General features: G+C 36.0%; 1 protein-coding gene across 1 annotated transcript in view; it reads left to right on the top strand.

Moving 5' to 3' along the window:
- The first annotated feature begins 1,723 nt into the window (after positions 1 to 1,723).
- Positions 1,724 to 19,917, top strand: part of Adamts6 (ADAM metallopeptidase with thrombospondin type 1 motif 6) — a 198,063-nt gene continuing 179,869 nt past the window's right edge. The window contains exons 1-3 of the mRNA XM_021180030.2: positions 1,724 to 1,930; positions 8,373 to 8,750; positions 11,127 to 11,491. Coding sequence (XP_021035689.1) covers positions 8,654 to 8,750; positions 11,127 to 11,491 — 462 coding nt within the window. The 5' untranslated portion in view covers positions 1,724 to 1,930; positions 8,373 to 8,653. The remainder of the gene's footprint in view (positions 1,931 to 8,372; positions 8,751 to 11,126; positions 11,492 to 19,917) is intronic.

Consider the following 19,917-nt stretch of genomic DNA (forward strand, 5'->3'; position numbering starts at 1 on the left):
CGTGTTGTCGTGCGGTCCCCACCCCACCCCCCCCCAACCTTTTTAGGGGGCTGACTTAGGCTTTATTTTCTTTTGAGCAATCATTGAAGTTTCTTTTAATGTACTACAAACAAGCAAAAACAAACAAACAAACAAAAAACAAATAAAACGAAATCCCCCCTCACTTGTGGCTTTCCCTGGTGCAGTTTAAAACACCATCTAGTCTCTCATCTGGAAATAATGCCACACTCCCCACCCCCTTTTCCTTTTATAGTTCCACATAACCTGAAGTCGATAATCACATGGAAAATGTGCAGGTCTCAATTTCGTTTCGTTTTTATTCTTTTGGTGGTATTTTCACTTGTTGAAGTTTATATTCAACACACAGGCGTTTTGTACATGTCTTTAAGTCTTGAAATTTTGCTCTACTGATCTAACTCCTTACATGACAAATTTTATGAATAACTTTTAAATATTTACTGCAGAAATTAAAATAAAACAAACAAACAAAAGTCAGAGAATGACACCAAAAAATCTAACAGTGACATTAGTCTATCCACCCCATCCCCCACCCCCTACCCCGTGCCTTTCCTTTTTCCAAGAATTGTAAATAACAAACCAGACAAGACTCCAGAGGTTAGAGGAGGAGGAAATAGGCGGGGTGGGTTAGGGGAGAGAGGTTAGAGGGCCGGAGTTTCTCTCATTCACAGGGTGGAAAAGTTGACATTGTCTAACCCCTTCTGAATGGCTGGTGGTTGGATACCCTGATTGTACCTCTACTTCCCCTCCCCCTCCACGTGACGACCCAGGACACATGCGCACCCGACGCAGCCGAGGCACATCTGCAGACTGACGTCAGTTTGTTCTGCCTCTGAGGAAAGCTGCCAAAATTTTCTTCTGCTGCAATTGAAGTTGGCTTGGGGCCGGCAGTGAGCTCGAGGGCTACTTCAACAAAACTTTTCCTGCCCTTCCTGCTCCTCTTGTCTTCTCTCTCCTGATACCTTTTGATGCTCTGCACATGTTATTTGCATAGCAAAGGCACTCAGCTGTCCAGGAAGAGAGGGCACCACTTCCACCCCTAATAAGCCTTTCCCCTCTTCTTTCTTTTTTCCTTTTTTTTTTTTTTTTGTGGGGGGGGGGGGGGGGGGGGGGGGGGGAGGGAGGGAGTGAGTTGGGGGTTGCAAAGCACTTCTCAGGTTGATAGCCTTGGATGTATTGAACGGATTTTTTTCTTTTCTTTTTCTTTCTTTCCTTTCCTTTTTTTTTTGAAACTGCCAAATCGGAAAGTCTGTTCTTTAAAACTCCAGTTAGCGAGACTATAGGGTTTTATTCTGGCTGCAGAATAACTGGCTGGTGTGGCTTTGCAAGGGGGGGCGGGCAAAAAGAAAAGACAGAAGGGAGTACGTGAGTCGTCCAGTGCAATCTCTATTGTTTGAAATTTACTTTTTATCAAATTTGAAGATGAAAACGGTAAGGAAGACTTCACAATATTCAATGAAACCTTAAAAAAAAAAAACAACTTGTGCTTTGCTTATCTTCCGAATAACGCTTAGATATTCTCTCTCTGTCTCTCCGTCTCCCTTTCCCTCTCCCTCTCTCCCTCTCTCCCCTTCTCTCCCTCTCCTTCCCTCCCCCTCTTCTGTCTCTCTCTGTCTCTCTCCGTCTCTCTCTCTCTCTCTCTCTCTCTCTCTCTCTCTCTCTCTCTCTCTCTCCCTGTGTTGTGTCTACGCGCGCGTGCGTGCTTTATGGCAAGAAGTGAGTTTCACTAAACTCACATTACAGATAGAAATCTTTTAAACTCTAGTCTACTCGTGGATGTAAAATTCCGGGGCTTACAGGTATTTTATAATGTGAAAATACGCGCTTATTGTATGAATTTACATGTTGTGCGAAGTGGACTTGATTATGATCATCGTGGACTTTTAACTAATCACCAGATAGCGTGGAGAAGGTAATGATGATGTGTGCTTTTAATCGATTTCCAGACTTATGCAATTGCCTTCTGAGAATCCGTTTCATGTCAGTGTCTTTAGTATTCAGACAAGTGCATATTTCATGCCTGTGCTCTCAGGGTAGCAGTAGTGTGCTGGCTGAGCACCGATGCTCTAGGATATGTTAAGCTCTTAATAGGCTAATCAAAGAGATGAAAGCGTGTGGTTTTGATTTACTTTTGCCCACTTGGGCCATGCTAGACTCATAACTCTCTGGAGCCTTGTTTATCAGAGTATGTCTGTATATGGTGTATAAGACTGAAGTTCAGTGATTGGGGAGAGAGAACAAGAGTGCTGAAGGGAGTATTGGAAAATCTTTCTGATAATATATGCTATAATTTCTGTTTTTGATAAGCTGTCCACTTGTATTAGGGGCAAAGAGAGCAAGCCAGAGTAAGAAAGCACACTGAGAGGGAACAAGAGAGTAAGTTTCTTACTCTTGTTTTTATTTGAGCTGCTGGTGCAACGCGTTTGGGCCAAATGCCAACTGTCTGGGTCACACGCGTTTTATCCAAATAGATTTAGCGCTGCTGTCTGGAAATGGGCTGCTGAATGTTAACTTTAGGATCAACTCAACCAGGGCAGCTCAGACTGTTACCCTCTGTCTGGATGAAGTGGAATGGGAAGGGGGGTTGTGGGAGGGTGTGCAGAGAAGAGGGGAGAAAAGGAAAACCAAACCATTGCTTGCAACTTAAAAAAAATACACTGAATATAATTTTCAATTTACTCTCTTATGTTCAGAATTTTTGTACTATTTTTTCTTTCTTTTTCATTTCTTTTCTTAAGATTATTTTGATTAGACTGAAGTATTTAGTGGTGAATTTGCAGCCCTTAAAATTCATGACAGGGAAAGAAAGGCAATGTAAAACTGGTGCACTTAAAGGCAACTTAGAAAATTAATTTTGAAGATAATTATTTTCACCAAAGTAGTAGTGCAGTCTTGTTTATATTAACTTGATGCTTATATGTGAATATTAGTGATTCTTTGGAGTGTGCTACATTAAAGCAAATCATTCATTTGTCACAACTGGCAGCAAATTTTTCTGTGTAGTTATATTAATATTTTTTGTTATTCCTCAGAGGAAATCTTCCAATCATTAAGACTGAAATATTGTAAATAATTTTTATGTTTAGTCTAAAAACCTGCAAAATTTCTCTCTATTCTTGTCTGTTTTTACTACTTCCTCTTCATTTCCTTAGCAACCAAAAGTAGCTACTAGTGGTTTAGGGTGGGTCTGTGTGCCAAATCTTGCTGTTTGTGAGCTTAGCAACAGATGAATTGAGTTATCATATTAAGGAAAGGTAATAGCATATTTGGATTTTGTGGGAAGGGGGAGAAAAAAGATGTAGATAATTTGTCATAGTTTTACAAAAACAAATCCAAAACCAAAGTTGGTTATCAGTATTTTACACTAATACCAAGAAAGAGAAAAGTCATTTTTTAAGGAAAAAAAATGTTTCAATACAAGTAGCTTGTATTTGCCTTTAGCTTTGAGAGAATAATGGAATTTAGAGATTTATTTTGAGAAATTTTGTTTTGTATTGTTGCTTTTCTTAATAGATAAGTTTTGAGTAAATCTTGTGTTTAATTATACTTTTCTTTGGTGACAAATCTTACAAAATTTATAAGTGATCAAAATCTTTTATAATTAGAATCTTGTTGTGTCTTTAGAATACAATAGTTAATAAGTATTTGTTGAGAGGAAAAAAATTGAAAATGAAATGCAAGGTTTTTCATGTTTAAAAATAAAGAGCCTAAAAGGATCATGGTACTGTTGCTTTTTCCATGGAAACCAAATCAGCTTTAAAAGAAACATCCAGAATTAAGATGGATGGAAAAAATTGGGAAATAGTTAATTATGTTTTCTAGCTTCATAACAGTTAATGAGAGGAAATTATTACTTTAGCTACTTCTACATCACTTGAGTGGAAAGTCAGGCCATAAAGAAAAAATCAAGTAAGAGGCTTCAACTAGGGCAAACTACTGAGAGAATCACTGTAGTACAAGCTGTTTGGTATTATTTCTTCTACATAGCTAGTGTAGCTTAAAAATATGGAAGCAGTTAAATTATCCTTTAAACTGCCGGCTGGCTTATTTATAGTATGAGTAAAAGTCATATACAAAAAATCAAAGTGAACTGGGTATTTTTCTTATATAATTATCATAGCCTAGGTTCTCTACTCTGGTTTAAAAGAGATGGCAGTTTCCATATTGGATCCATGATATCCTACTATTCCACATTTTCTATGGAGGAGGACTATGAAACTAGTTTTGAAGGAAAAACTTTGAAAAGTAATGCTGTATAGGAAGAGGGGAGAGATAACTTTTGTTTAGTCACTCCATTGAAATAGAGACATGCTCTCTGGTGTAATCTAATTTGTTCTCTCACAAAGTCTTTGTAAGATAGATATTACTGTTTCAATTTTGTAGTTGAAAAAACAGATTCAGGAGTTTTGTAGCTTGAAGTCAAGCCTTTATGTTTTGCACAAAATAATAATACTGCTGTTCTTATACAATTTAAACAGTTTAATGCATTGTGACTTCTGGATATTTATTAGCATTTTAGTGTTAGGTGAACTTTAAAAATTATTTTCTTTCCACATACTTTATTGTGGCATCTAGATTAGCTTTCCCAGCAAGTGTCAGAAAGTAGGTTAAAACATTTCACTTGTACTGTGTGGGCGACTAAGAGTGATTCGATATTCTAGTAGTAATTTTAATTGAGCTCTAGCCAACTGAGCATTAATATGTAGTGTTAAGTTTTCTCTCTGACCATTGAGGGTTTAAAAGATAATGAGGAGGCAAGGAGAAAGGACTCTAAGTGATTGAGTGTCCATATACCAGATACTGTATCTAGTGATGAACAAGACCACACACTTCAGTCTATTTAGTTCAGGAACTCCTGTTCTTTCTATTATGTACCAATGCTTTTCTTACTGGGTAAGTCACTTTAGTTACTCACTTTTCCTATTAATGCTGCTAGCTTAGTTAACTTAGGTTTTTATAGGATAGTGTTAGAAAAGGTAGTAGCTCAGAAACTTCTCAATGAAGAACATGAAATTTCTAAAGGGGGGAAATGAACTCTAAATCAAGACCACTGTCTTGTAGCTTTGCCATTAGTTTCAGTGTCCAAGAAGACAAAAGGAAAGCTGTGGATAATTTAATGTAAATCTTATCATGAATGCTAGAAAATGAACTCAAACATGCTAATTATACATTCTTCTCTAAATGAAGATTAAATGTAAAGTTAATGGAGGGCCCACTTGATGTCAGATGTTATTACTGAAGGCATTCGAGTGCCTTGAAAAACTAACACACTAAGGAAGGATGTTATTCATGACGCAATAATTATACATTAATATTTCACCGTTAGGTTCGGAGTAACCATCTATGAGAAGGTTGCAACCAAGACAATAATTCAGTTATTTATTGTAATTGAATAAATGGTAGGATTTAGTTTATAGAATTTAAAACTTGTGAGTATGTACTTTTTGTCTCGACTAAATAGAAATAGAAGTTTTAAGATAAAACAACCCTATGCAAAGTTGCTTTAAAAAAACTGTTCACCCTAACAAATTCCACATGTGACTATACTATACAACATGGTTGTAGAGAACTACTATTGAATATTCAAAATAGTTCCTTAAGCTAGAAGTGTAATATAATACACAAAATTTAGATTTTTCAGCCGGACAGCCATGTTATTTAAATATTAACTCACTTATTTTCTAGCCACTTGATCTCTGTGAATGCCAATTTCTTAATGTCTTAATTCATGGCTGTATTAATTATCAATTGCTACATAACAAATACCGAGTAAATAATTTAGCACATATTCACTATGCCAGTTTCTATGAGTCCAGCTATGACTAACTGTGTCCTGGTGAGGTTATAATCAAAGTATTGGTAAGGACCGAGTTCTTTACAGGAAGCCCCATTGGTGAAGAACGGCCTTCTAAGGATTCTGGGGCAGGATTTACTTACTAGTGTGCTCGTGGATGGAGTGGGAGGTTCAGCTTCTTGTCAGCACTAGGTAGAGATTGCTCTGATTTCTTTTTTGTGAATATCTTAGTATTAATATTAAGTTGCTTCATTTAAGCCAAAGAAACAAAGTCTAGTACCAAGATTCTGAGCCAGAATCTTTTGTTATCGAATCATGAAGTGGCATCCTTTCAGTATTGAGACATTTTATTGATCAAAATTAAATTATTCAAGGGATGAGGATGACAGAAGAGTGTGTCTGTTTGTTTGTTTGTTTGTTTGTTGTTGTTTTTAAGAGTATGTCTGTTAAGAGACAGCCCCTTGCCGTGTGGTGGTGGCATACACCTTTAATTCCAGCACTTGGAAGGCAGAGGCAGGCAGATTTCGAATTCGAGGCCAGCCTGGTCTACAGAGTGAGTTCCAGGACAGCCAGGGATACACAGAGAAACCCTGTCTCGAAAAAAACAAAAAACAAAAAACAAAAAACAAAAAACAAAAACAAAAAAACAAGGGGAGCCGGGCGTGGTGGCGCACGCCTTTAATTCCAGCACTGTCTCGAAAAACCAAAAAAAAAACCACCCCCCCCCAAAAAAAAAGGGGGAAAAAAGTAACAGTCCCTATGAAATCTGGCGGAACCTGCCTTACTACGGGGTGCTGTTACTTAGTACGTGAAGACTGGTGGACGTAATCTATAATTTCAGTATCGTATTTTTGGTCTGACCTTAAACCACTTTCCTGTATGTTACTGTTTATGCTTTTGCACAGGAACCAAATTTCCTCTTTCTATTATTATTAATGTTAGTATGCATTTGCTTCATCTGCACTGCCTGCCATCTAGGCCTTCTCGAATGAGTTTCTTCTATCAGTAATGGTTATATCTATCAATATGACTAGTGAAATTCCTCTCATTTCCAAGATCTGTCTCAGGTGCTGTTTTGCACTAGTTTTCCTTAATCCATCTTCACTGACTTAGAGATAATTTCCTACGTTTGATTACTATAACATGTTTTTTAACTTCACTTGGGCTTTAACAATTATTTTTTTAAATTTTCTGTTACTTACATTATACATTCCTCATCAAGGACAAGGATTGTGTTTTAATCTTTTCTGTATTCTATTATTGATATAATGTCATTTTTAAACATAGAAAAAGCCATATTGTTGATCAATGAATTAACTTTTCCAAAGGCCAGGAGTTTGGTTACTTGTAGGACTGAATGTGAGGAATTTCAGGTAGTTATAATAACCTGTATTTCCAGCTTTAAAGGGAATGAATAATTGCACAGACTTTTATCCTTCTATATGCCTAACTGATTATATTTTATTCACTATTGGTTTATTTATTCATTTATTTTAAAGCAACAAATATGGCAAATATTTATTATGTGACTATTATGCACATTAAATATTTGGGATAATATTTTTAATATCTTCTACTACCTTTTTGATATCATATTTGTATTACTATATCTTACAGAGGTGATATAACTTTTATTCCAAAATCAGATATAGTATTATAGAAATCAGATTTTGAGCTGTGGCATAGTTATATACACAATAGGAATATGAGGATAGTAATTCTGATATTCTATCTGTTGGTCAGTCAAGTGGTCACATATGTAAATATTTTGAGGCCATGAATTCTGAGTGAGATTATTAATCAAAAGTAAGATGTATGAAATAGGATTTGAAAGGTATAATATTGGAGTGAAGCTGTAAAAACTTCTTGTCTTCTCAAGTACATTATACGGAGTTGAAATTACTTTACTTGAGTTGCTTAATACGTCCTGTAAGACTTCTAGATAAATTCTGCTGTAGCATAAATTGGGTCAGTTCTTAAGAAGTTTAGGTTGTCATAGTACCTAGGTGTTCATAGACAGTTGATAAATCTCATGTGCATTTGTAGATCCAAGTTGTCAGAACAAAGCACTGGTGCCCATAAAGTAGCACAGCAGTCTTGAAATATGAATGGGCTTAAAACACTTAGTTGAGGAATGGAATCACATGCTATTTGTCCAGTACATATGAGTGACTTAGACTATGCAGTTTGTCTGTTTTTATGTTATTAAAAGGCACTTAGCACATTATACCTCTCTGTTGTTATCTTCAGAGTTTTATTTTTAAATGATTACATAGTCTCTTCTTCAGATTTCTTCCCATGCCCTCTTCCTCCTCTTTTTTTTTTATTACTTCTCAAACATTGTGCATCAAAAAGTACTCTATAATCTATAGCTCCAAGATTCTTTCTTTGATTATTTAGCTGTCATGGAATTATCCTGCTAGCCATTTAGGTTTCTGATATTGTGTAAACTACATTAAGTTATTTGGAATTTATGTTATTTGGTAAGTATTCTTTAATCTGTAGTACATATGTTCATTCATGATATTTTTCAGTTAATTCAGATTTTTTGTCCCTCTAGGTTAAAAAGTGGCCACCATATTTAAGTGACCTATCACTCTGAGCTTTGCTAATGAAAAAATTTCATCATCGTTATTTTCTTCATTTTTGGATTGGAAAAATGAATCCAGACATAGAAGAAAGTGCAAGATGTTGGGGAAGAGTACTCGTTAAACAGTGGAGTATCTAACAACTTATTTGCAAGAAGGATTAAAGAATTAAGATTGTTATGCTTCGATATTGGTATGCTATTGACTCTCTAGCTCATAGGTAGCCTCCAAAAACCATTCAGTTTTCCAAATTATGGAAATTTCGTGGAAAACGTTGACTTGGATTCTGAGCCTCATCATGGCCTCATCAGAATTTTATAGTGACCACAGACTTTCATATAGTTCTCAAGGTAGGATTTCTGATTTTGAAACTTGAAATAGAAATGGTCACAAAATAAAAACTCTGAGTACTTAGTTTGGTAAATAGTTTCTTGGGGATATTTAGTCCGATGGAGAAAAAAACAAGGGTATTGTTAAGAGGATGTTCCACTTGTCCTTCTGAGATAATGCTTCACTGGGTTTTAGAGTTGACTATCTTTCTTAGAAGATGATATACTCCAAGCTGCGCTTTCCCTATGTTCTAAATCTTAATAGACTCATTCATTGCTATGGTTTTGAGCTAGGTTACTTTCAGACGGAATTCAAATATTTGCATTGTAGAAGAGGAAGAAATCAGATTCATTTTAATGCAGATTTAAATATGAACCCTTTCTTTAAAACACAAAGTAGTAATAAAATACTTTTCCAAACATAAGGATTTTTATCTTTATCATTTTTTATCCTTATCATTTTAATTCAGACAATTGAACTTTATATGATAGAAACAACCTCAGCAAAGAAAGTGCAAAAAAAGGAAATGTCGTATTGTATTTCCTGGCCCAGTTCATTTCTTATAGAGTTATTGAAAGCTAGACCTTTTGGATTTTTCTCCCATGAATACCCAGTAACAAATAATTTTTTCATGCTGATGAAGGTATTTGGAAGTATGTGTGTAAAGAGTATACCTTTGAAAGTAGATCAACAAAACTATAACATTTAGTTGGCTCTTACTCATAAAATATTTTAAATTATTTTCACCGGTTATAGTTTTCTAGGACTTTATAGTTATGGAATAAATTCTGTGCGTGGTCACTGAAGCAGTGTGCTGATAAACTGGTTTTCTCCTAGTGGCAAACCTACCTGAATAAAGGTCTGGCTAAGAAAGGGATGAGTCACTAATCTAAATAAGAAAACTGTGGGGCTGGAGAGAAGGTGCAGTGGTTAAGAACGCTGAATGAACTTGCAGAGGATCCATGCTTAGCTACAAGCACTCATATGACAGTTCCCATCTATCTGAAACTTCAGACCATGCTCTCTGGTGTCGAAGGAAACTGAGTGCATACATGGTGAATATACATACATGTAGATTTAAAATAGTTATGAACATAAAATAAAAGATAACAAATAAAATGTTTAATTGTTCTCTAATTTTTTGTTACACTCTTGATTTTTAACATTTTATTGAGATATAATATACATATAATACATCCACTAAAGAGTACATCTCAATGGTTGTTAGTAGGTTTTAGAACTGCACAGTATTACCATAAACAGCTTTAGTGCATTTTAATATTTTTCTTAGAAATAAAAACAAAAATCTGTGCCCATTGAGAGTCACTTCTAAATTCCCTAGTCCTAGGCAATTTCTACAATTTGAACTCTTTATGTCTAGAGATTTGCCTCTACTTCACCGAAATAGAACTATGTCATATTCAGTCTTTTGTGATTGGCTTCTTTTACTAAGTATAATGATTTTCTTCTTAGAAAATGAACTTTGATTAAGAAGTCAGTTGCCATGATGGCACACACCTTTAATTCCAGCATTGGGGAGGAGGAGGCAGGCAGATCTCTTACTAAGGCCAGAATGGTCAACAGAGTGAGTTCCAGGACAGTAAGGGCTTAAAAAAAAAGGCAATTTTCATGAAAGGTCATTGACATGTAATAACACATATCAGTGCTGGTTTCCTTTCCTTTTTTTTTTTTTTTGAGAATAATATTAGCTAGCTTATCACAACCTGCTTAGTAATCATCAGGCGATGGAGGGTTGCATTCTTTCTTTCTTGGGCTCTGATGAACAGTCCTGGTATAAGCATTCACACACAGATTTTTTTTTTTTTTTTTTTTTTTGCTGTGTGTGTGTGTGTGTATGTATGTACCTGGGAGTAGAATTATAGCTAATTTATCTGATAATTTTATTTAATATTTTGAAGAAATGTCAGATTGGTTTCTAAAGTAACCATAGCCTTTCTCATTCTTAGTGATGATTTTGTTCTTTGAAGATAGTTTCTTCAGAGCCATAGGGATTTGGGTGGCTTACAAAGTTACTTTATCTGAGCTAAGCATTTTTTTTTTTTAAATGTGTATGTACTTTTTGTTCATGTAAGATTTCTGTACTCCTAGAAAAACTTTTGAAATCTATATATTAAAAATTAAATTTAGGAAAGAAGACTAGTCCCTCATAAATAATTTTTTTAAAATAATACTGTTTTGAGGAATGAAACTATTGAAACTTAAGTTTTTATTTTACTTTTTCATTCTGTTTACTATATCATTTTTCACTCACACCTTGCATAGAATGATGTATGCTTTCAATTGCCATCATTGCTCATGTTGCTACCTCTTTGTTCTGTTAAATGTTCTTTTCTTCCATGTGCTTTTTCTGGATCCTCTGCCTTGGGATTACAAAGAGGAATTCCTGACTTATCTTGAACACTACCAGCTAACTATTCCAATAAGAGTTGACCAAAATGGAGCTTTTCTCAGCTTTACTGTGAAAAATGATAAACACTCAAGGAGAAGACGGAGTATGGACCTTCTTGATCCACAGCAGGCAGTGTCTAAATTATTTTTTAAACTTTCAGCCTATGGCAAGCACTTTCACCTAAACTTGACTCTCAATACAAATTTTGTGTCCAAACATTTTACAGTAGAGTATTGGGGGAAAGATGGACCCCAGTGGAAACATGATTTTTTAGACAACTGTCACTACACAGGATACTTGCAAGATCAACATAGTACAACTAAAGTAGCTTTAAGCAACTGTGTTGGATTGGTAAGTAAATATAATTTTAAATTTCTAATGGGAAAATAAATTCACAATGTAAATGTCTTTTCTCAGCTTAAAATAAGTAGATAAATAAAATTTAAGTAGAAAGATAATAATTTTATGTTCATCATTCCTGATTCTCTTACCTTTATTTTTGCTATGTAATCTTGGAGTTGTGGGGAGAACTAATGAGATGATGTTTCTAGCAACAATGTGTCAACCTGGCCAGAAGGCCTGGGATGGTGGGGAATGGGGTCAATGGCTAAGTGGGCTACTTTCACCAGTGTCTAAAGAGTTTGGGATTGAGATATATTCAGAATTCCTTCTACTTGTTTGTACACTTGCCATTCAAAGGCAAATGGGGCCATTCTCCTCTCATTTTTCAGTTATTAAGTTACCCAGGATGCACCCATACTGCATGTGAACCTGGCCATTCAACTGGGCATTTCCACCCCTAGTCTTCCTTCCTGGTTCCCTCTTTAAAATGCCATAATTGCATCTTTATTGATGGCTAAAGACAATTCTATTGTGTGCATTTATCATCATTTCTTTTTCTTTAACCATTCATCTCTTGGTGGACATCTAGGCTGATTTTATCTTCTGGCTGTTGTGAGCAGACAGCTATAATGTGGATGTATAATTACCTTTGTGACATGTTGACTTAGTATATCCAGGAGTAGTCAAGCTAGGTCATGTTGGTAGTTTTTTGGAGGTTCTTCAATCTGATTTTCACTGTATGCCTACACACAAGTTTGTATTCCTACCAGCAGTGCATACAGATTCCTGTCATCCATGGCCTTGCCAGCATTACTTTTCAGGGCAATGTCTATTCTACTGGGATGAGACAAATCTTAAAGAAGTCTTATATGCATCTCCCCAATGGCTAGGGATATTGAACTCTTCTTCAGTATTTATTGGCCATTTGCATTTCTTCTATTAAGAACTATCTGTTCAATTAGTTATATCATTGTTGATTAGATGATTTATATGCAAGGTACATATAGTCTAGCTGATATATAGTTAGTAAATATTTACTCATTACCATTCTATACATTGTCTTTTAGTTCTGGTGATTGCTTACTTTGCTGTATAGAAGATTGTTAATTTCATTTGTCAAATCTTGAGATTATTTCTTGTGTTATTGGGGTGGTATTCAGAAAACCCTTGCCTCTACTTATGGCTTAAGTTATTTTTCTATAGCAATATCAAAGTTTCAGGTCTTATATTAACTAAGGTATTTGATCTATTTTAGATGTGTGTTAGGGCTAATTGAGATATGGTTTTAGTTTCATTTTTTGTGTGGAAATTTCATTTTCCTAGCACAGTACGTGTTAACATTTTCTCAACTTGACACAAAGCTAGAGTCATTTCAGAAGAGGAATCCTTAATTGAGAAAATGATTTCATTAGATTTGCCTGTAAACACACTTGTAGGACATTTTTCTGGATTGATCATTGATGTAGAAGGCTCTATCCCACTATGAATGGTGCATACCGGTTTACCTCCTGACAGCAGGCTCTGGGCTGTATAAAAAAGCAAGAGGAGCCAGCCAGTAAATAGTGTTCCTTCATGGTCTCGGGTTCAGTTCCTGCCTCCAGGTTCCTGTTCAGGTTCAGTTCCTGCCTCCAGGTTCTCCCCTTGAGTTCATGCCCTGGATGATGGATGATCTCTGTAAATTGCAAGATGAAATAAATCCTTGTGCCCCAAGTTGGTTTTGCTCATGATATTTTATCACAGCAATAGGAACCTAACTAGGGTGCATGTGGGCATAGCTGTGTAAGTTGATTTTTGTGACCTCTATTCTGTTTCACTGGTCAAAAGACCAACTTTTTGCCAGTCCTGTAATTTTTGTTCCTGTTACTTTCTGCGGCTCTTTAGTATATTTGGTATTGGGTGTTGTGACTCCTTCTACTGAGATTGATTTTTACTGTTGTCTTTTGTTCTTCTATAAAAAATTTTTATGATTGTTTTCTCCTTCTGTAAACAATGCCGTTAGAATTTTGATGTTGATTTTATTGAATAGATTGCTGTAGGTGGTATATAGCATAGAAATTTTTGCAATATTGATTTTTTTTCAGTTCATGAACAAGGGAAGTCTATTTTCAGATATATTTAATTTTTTTGTATTCAGTGCCTTATAATTTTTATTGTAGAGATTTTTCAATTTGTGGAAAGTTTTTTTTTTTTCTGGTCATGTCTATGAGGGTCTAAATAGTTCTTTGAATGTATAATTTTTTTCTCTAGATGTAGTACATTTCTGTTATAATTTTATTAAAGAAAGTGTCTATGTCTTTATTGTTTATCTAATGTGCCTCTTCTGCTCTCTTTTTTAACAATTGGATATTTTATTTGTTTACATTTCCAATGTTATTTCCTTTCCCGGTTTCCTGTCTGGAAACCTTCTATCCAACCCTCCTTACCCTGCTTCTATGAGGGTGCTCCTCCACCCACCTACCTACCCACTCCCGCCTCACCTCCCTAGCATTCCTCTATACTGGGGCATCAAGCCTTCACATGACCAAGGGCCTGCTCTCCCATTGATGCCAGATAAAGCCCCTTCAGCTCTTTCAGTCCTTCCCCTAACTCCTCCATTGGGGTCCCTGTACTCAGTCAGATGGTTGGCTATGAGCATCTGCATCTGTATTGGTCAGGATCTGGCAGAGCCTCTCAGGCTCCTGTATCAGGCTCCTGTCAGCAAGCATTTCTTGGCATCCACAGTAGTGTCTGGGTTTGGTGTCTGCGTGTGGGGATGGATCCCCAGGTGGAGAAGTCTCTGGATGATCTTTGCTTCAGTCTCTCTTCTACTCTTTGTCACTGTATTTCCTTTAGACAGCAATTATAGGTAAAAATTTTGGAAATGCATGGGTGACCTCAGTGTGTGTGTGTGTGTGTGGGGGGGGGAGGCGGAGTGTGAGAGGCATGCCTAACTCTGGATATAGTCTCAACAGGTTCTCCCTCTCCTTTTGGGGGTATTTCAGCTAATGTCATCCCCGTGGGGTCCTGGGAGACTCTTACTTTCCTGGCATCTGGGATTTTCTGGTTGCTACCTCCAGTTCCCCGTCCCCCATTGCTATGCACCTTTGTTCAATCTCCTCCCATAGCTGATTCTACCCCTCTCTTTCCCGTGCTCCTCCTCTCTTCCTCCCAAGTCCCTCCCACTCCCTACATCCCTTGATTACATTGTTCCCTCTTCTAAGTAGAACTGAAGCAACCACGCTTTGGTCTTCCTTCCTCTTGACTTCATGTGGTCCGTGAGTTATATCATGAATATTACATGCTTTTTGCCTAATATCTATCCACTTATCAGTGAGTACATACCATGTGTATTCTTTTGTGACTGAATTACCTCACTCAGGATGATTTTTTCTAGATCCATCCATTTGCCTGCGAATTTCATGAAGTCATTGTTTTTAATAGCTGAGTAGTACTCCATTGTGTAAATGAACCACATTTTCTGTATCCATTCCTCTGTTGAGGGACATATGGGTTGTTTCCAGCTTCTGGCTATTATATATATGGCTGTTATAAACATAGTGGAGCATGTGTCCTAGTTAAACATTGGAACATCTTCTGGGTATATTCCCAGGAGTGGTATAGCTGAGTCCTCAGGTATTACTATGACCAGTTTTCTGAGGAACCACCAGACTGATTACCAGAGTGGTTGTACCAACTTGCAATCCCACCAGCAGTGGGGGAGTGTTCCTCTTTCTGCACATCCTTGCCAGCATCTGCTGTCACCTGAGTTTTTGATCTTAGCCGTTCTTATTGGTGTAAGGTGGACTCTCAGGGTTGTTTTGATTTGCATTTCCTTGATGACTTACAGATGTTGAACATTTCTTTAGGTGCTTCTCGGTATTGGGGATTTGAGTCCATTGATGTTAAGAAATATTGAGGACTAGTGATTGTTGCTTCCTGTTATTTTTGTTGTTAGAGGTGGAATTGTTTGTGTGGCTATCTTCTTTTGGGTTTGTTGAAAGATTACTTTCTTGCTTTTTCTAGGGTATAGTTTCCCTCCTTGTGTTGGAGTTTTCCATCTATTTTCCTTTGTAGGGCAGCATTTGTGGAAAGATATTGTGTAAATTTGTTTTTGTCATGGAATATCTTGGTTTTTCCAGCTATGGTAATTGAGAGTTTTGCTGGGTATAGTAGCCTGAGCTGGCATTTGTGTTCTCTTAGGGTCTGTATGAGATCTGCCCAGGATCTTCTGGCTTTCATAGTCTCTGCTGAGAAGTCTGGTGTAATTCTGATAGGTCTGCCTTTATATGTTATTTGACCTTTTTCCCTTACTGCTTTTTATACTCTTTCTTTGTTTTGTGCATTTGGTGTTTTGACTGTTATGTGACGGGAGGAATTTCTTTTCTGGTCTAATCTATCTGGAGTTTTGTAGGCTTTTGTATATTTAAGTTAGGGAATTTTTTTTCTATAATTTTGTTGAAGATATTTGGCCCTCTAAGTTGGAAATCTTCACTTTCTTCTATACCTATCTTTAGGTTTTGTCTTCTCATTGTGTCCTGAATTTCCTGGATGTTTTGGGTTAGGAACATTTTGCATTTTGCATTTTCTTTTGACTGTTGTGTCAATGTTTTGCATGTTATTTTCTGCACCTGAGATTCTCTCTTCTCTTGTATTCTGTTGGTGATATTTGCATCTATAACTCCTGATCTCTTTCCTAGGTCTTCTATCTCCAAGGTTGTCTCTCTTTGTGATTTCTTAATTGTTTCTATTTCCATTTTTAGATCTTCGATGGTTTTGTCCAATCTTTCACTTTTTTGACTTTGTTTTCCTGTATTTATTTAAGGGATTTTTGTATTTCCTCTTTAAGGGCTTCTTTTTGTTTACCTGTTTTCTCCTGTAAGGGAATTATTTATGTCCTTCTTAAAGTCCTCTATCATCACCAAAAGATGTGATTTTAAATCAGAGTCTTGCTTTTCCAGTGTATTGGGGTATCCAGGGCTTGCTGTGGAGGGAGAACTGGGTTCTGATGGTGCCAGGTAACCTGGGTTTCTGTTCCTTAGGTTCTTGCACTTAATTAAGATGTTTTTATTTAAGATAAATTCCCTTTTGGATATGAAATAACAGGCTGAGAAATCAAGAAATTATATAATGCTGTATATACAGAGGAAGGAGAAACAACTTGCTGGAACTCAAGAGCTCCTGTTTCGTACAGTATCATACCATCTTAGGCCTGTTTAGTCATCTCCTTTTCAGCTGTCAGATCTTTTTTTTTTTTCTTAAGTACATTGCTGAGGTCTTCAGACACCAGAAGAGGGCATCAGATCCCATTACAGATGGTGGTGAGCCACCATGTGGTTGCTGGGAACTGAACTCAGGACATCTGGAAGAGCAGTCAGTGCTCTTAACCATCAATCCAGACCCCAGTTGTCATATCTTATAGTTTCTGGGTTTCAATGGAGTGGCATCTTTATCCTCTTAGCTAAATTAGAACTTACCATAAACAGCATTTATATTCCAGTTAATGTCATACTGTTGAAGCTCAAATCTTAAAGCTTTAATTAAGTTCAGTACAATGTTTCCACTATAAGTTTTATTTCTCAACTAAACTACTTGCTTTCTTTGAGAAAATCATTATGTCTTACATATCTTTGTATCAGTTAGAAACCCACAATGTGTCTCATATGCAGTAGGTTTAAATAAAGTTTGCTAGTGAAAAATAAGTTACCTGCATGAAAAATAAAATGTCACTAAATAAATAAATAAGAACTCTATTCTTAGCTAATCCTGTTTTCCTAATTATGTCAGATGAAATGATGACTCTAAATACAACTACCTTTTAACACCAAATAAAGTACACACTCTTTGAACCTATTTCCTCAGCTGAGAGGCTGAAAGTTAATCTAAATTACTCATTTTAAAACCACACTCTGGGGAACTCTACATGATTTGGATTGTTGGGCTCAAAATCATCGATATTTTTATTAATCAGTATACTAAGTATCCATATAATATTTCCTATGAGAAAAATTATTTTCTTCTCTAAAAAGAAAAAAAATCATTGAAAACATCTAATCCAAGTAATCTCTAATGTCCCTTTAATTTCAAAAGTTCTATGATTCTATTTAGAAAAATTTATTTTAAGTACTACATGCTTAGAAAGATACATAAGACATAATCAGACAAGCCGGGCGTGGTGGCCCACGCCTTTAATCCCATCACTCAGGAGGGAGGCAGAGGCAGGTGGATTTCTGAGTTCAAGGCCAGCCTGGTCTACAGAGTGAGTTCCAGGACAGCCAGGGCTACACACACACACAAAAAAGAGGAGTCCTTAGTAACTTTATATTATTTTTATTACTGTTTCTATCCCTTTGGGTAATAGTTCCTCTATTAAATATGAACACTGAGGAATAACTTAATACTATTTACAACTTCAAAATCTATATAAAATTACTTTACCAGGCAGTTTAACATCATACTAGAAAACTGAGCATAGTGTTTTAAAAACACAAGTAAATTTTGTTAAGACTTCTGATTAGAAGAAAGGGTAGGACAGAAATCTAGGGTTTGGCCCAGAAGAGCTAGGACACTGTAGTCATACTGGTCTATTATCAGTATTGCATTGAAAGCCTTTGATAAACAAAAAAACCAAAAAAAAAAAAAAAAAAAAAACAACTCAAGTTATTGAGGGAAATAAGATTCAAGCCTGGTAAATAAGAAACAAGAAGAGGAATAAACCCTGACTGTCATTCATTTCTCTGAGCCCAAGAATGAAATTTTAGGAATGTATAAGATACATATGGCATCATCCCTCCACTAGCAGGCCTTGAAAGTATGAAAGCAGATCTGTTTGTACTAATCTCTGTGCTTTTGGTTACTCCCATACACCCAACACACTTGGAGATACGACCCAGCTGAAATAGCCACTCAAGGGGTCTAATCTAGAGAGTCTCAGGAAGATCCAAGTTTCAGCCCAGTCTATAGAATGCAAAACTTGCTACGGCCAACAAGGGCACCTGACAACAAAGCAAACAGTGATTGTAAAGATGGCTCTGACAGACATCGATATATGTTCAGTACAAATTGAACAAGACCATAGACTGAGATCAAATGACTCCATCATCCTTCTATGAATATAGTTCACAATCTCCAGTCTATTTGTGAGTTTCCAAAGAAAAGCTGCTACACCATATCCCTTGCTTCGTTCCTCCTTTGATTTTTAGCGGAATTTTACTTCTTTTTTTTTTTTTTTTTTTTTTTTTTAATTTGCACTCACTACTCTTCTTAATATATTCCTCTAATTTTGTTGATATATTTTTTCCATCTTTGGCAACTGCATTTTGAATTTTTTTCGTTTTCTTCTGTTTTTTTTTTAACCTATATCATTTACCCATTCTCTATATTTACTAGTATTATGACTTTATTTTATGGACTACTTTTAAATTCTATTATACAATTATTCTTACTCCATTTTTCATAGTCATCTAGTTATGGTTTTTAAACTCTTTGGGCAGAGGGAAGTGTTTTATTCTTTATTTTTTTTTTTTGCTTTCTAAAGTCTTTCCCTTTTCTCAACCCCTCCATATATCCACCTCTAACCCCCTTCTTTCTCTTTTCATCTATACAACCTCGCTTCACTTTCTTTTCTCTCCCTTCCTCAGTCTCCTTCCTGTTAGGCCTAAGTAATTTTAAACTTCATAAAACACTGTCATTTGGTTTTGGCATTTCCAGTCCATCCTCACTGATGACATATTAGTTAACTGTTACTGATTATAAAAATATATATCTTATATAGTTTGATATCACTCTTATCACAGTGATTCATTTTCAACTCTCCTAGTAATACTGAAGATTGAGCCCTCAGAAATAATTGCTCTATTTCTCTCTCTCTCTCTCTCTCTTTCTCTCTTCTCTCTCTCTCTCTCTCTCTCACATACACACACACCTGTCTCATACACATACACAGAATGAAAACAAAAACAAGCATGCATCTTCAAGTACTGATCTCAAAGGTACTGAAATACCACATGAAAAATTTCAGTTTGTGCTGAAAAAAAGGTCAGTGACATCAAATGAGTGCACAAATAAACAGCAGAGCTAACACCAGGCTCTATAGAGAGAAGTCAGCAACTTGGAGGGAAATAACAACAGAGGGGATGATAAAAACAAGAAGGTGGACGAAAAAAGTCGACAACAAAGAAATTTTAGTTAGGAAATGGATATTTGTTTAAAAAATATAGATATGGTAAAAGTAAAAAATAGGAGATGACTAAGCAGGCCTAAGATGGTATGATACTGTACGAAACAGGAGCTCTTGAGTTCCAGCAAGTTGTTTCGCCTTCCTTTGTATATACAGCATTATATAATTTCTTGATTTCTCAGCCTGTTATTTCATATCCAAAAGGGAGTTTATCTTAAATAAAAACATCTTAATTAATCTATCACTAACTAATGAACCTCAAATCCATGGTTATCACTAG

This window comes from Mus caroli, chromosome 13 (genome assembly GCF_900094665.2).
Source record: "Mus caroli chromosome 13, CAROLI_EIJ_v1.1, whole genome shotgun sequence".
NCBI classification, from domain to species: domain Eukaryota; kingdom Metazoa; phylum Chordata; class Mammalia; order Rodentia; family Muridae; genus Mus; species Mus caroli.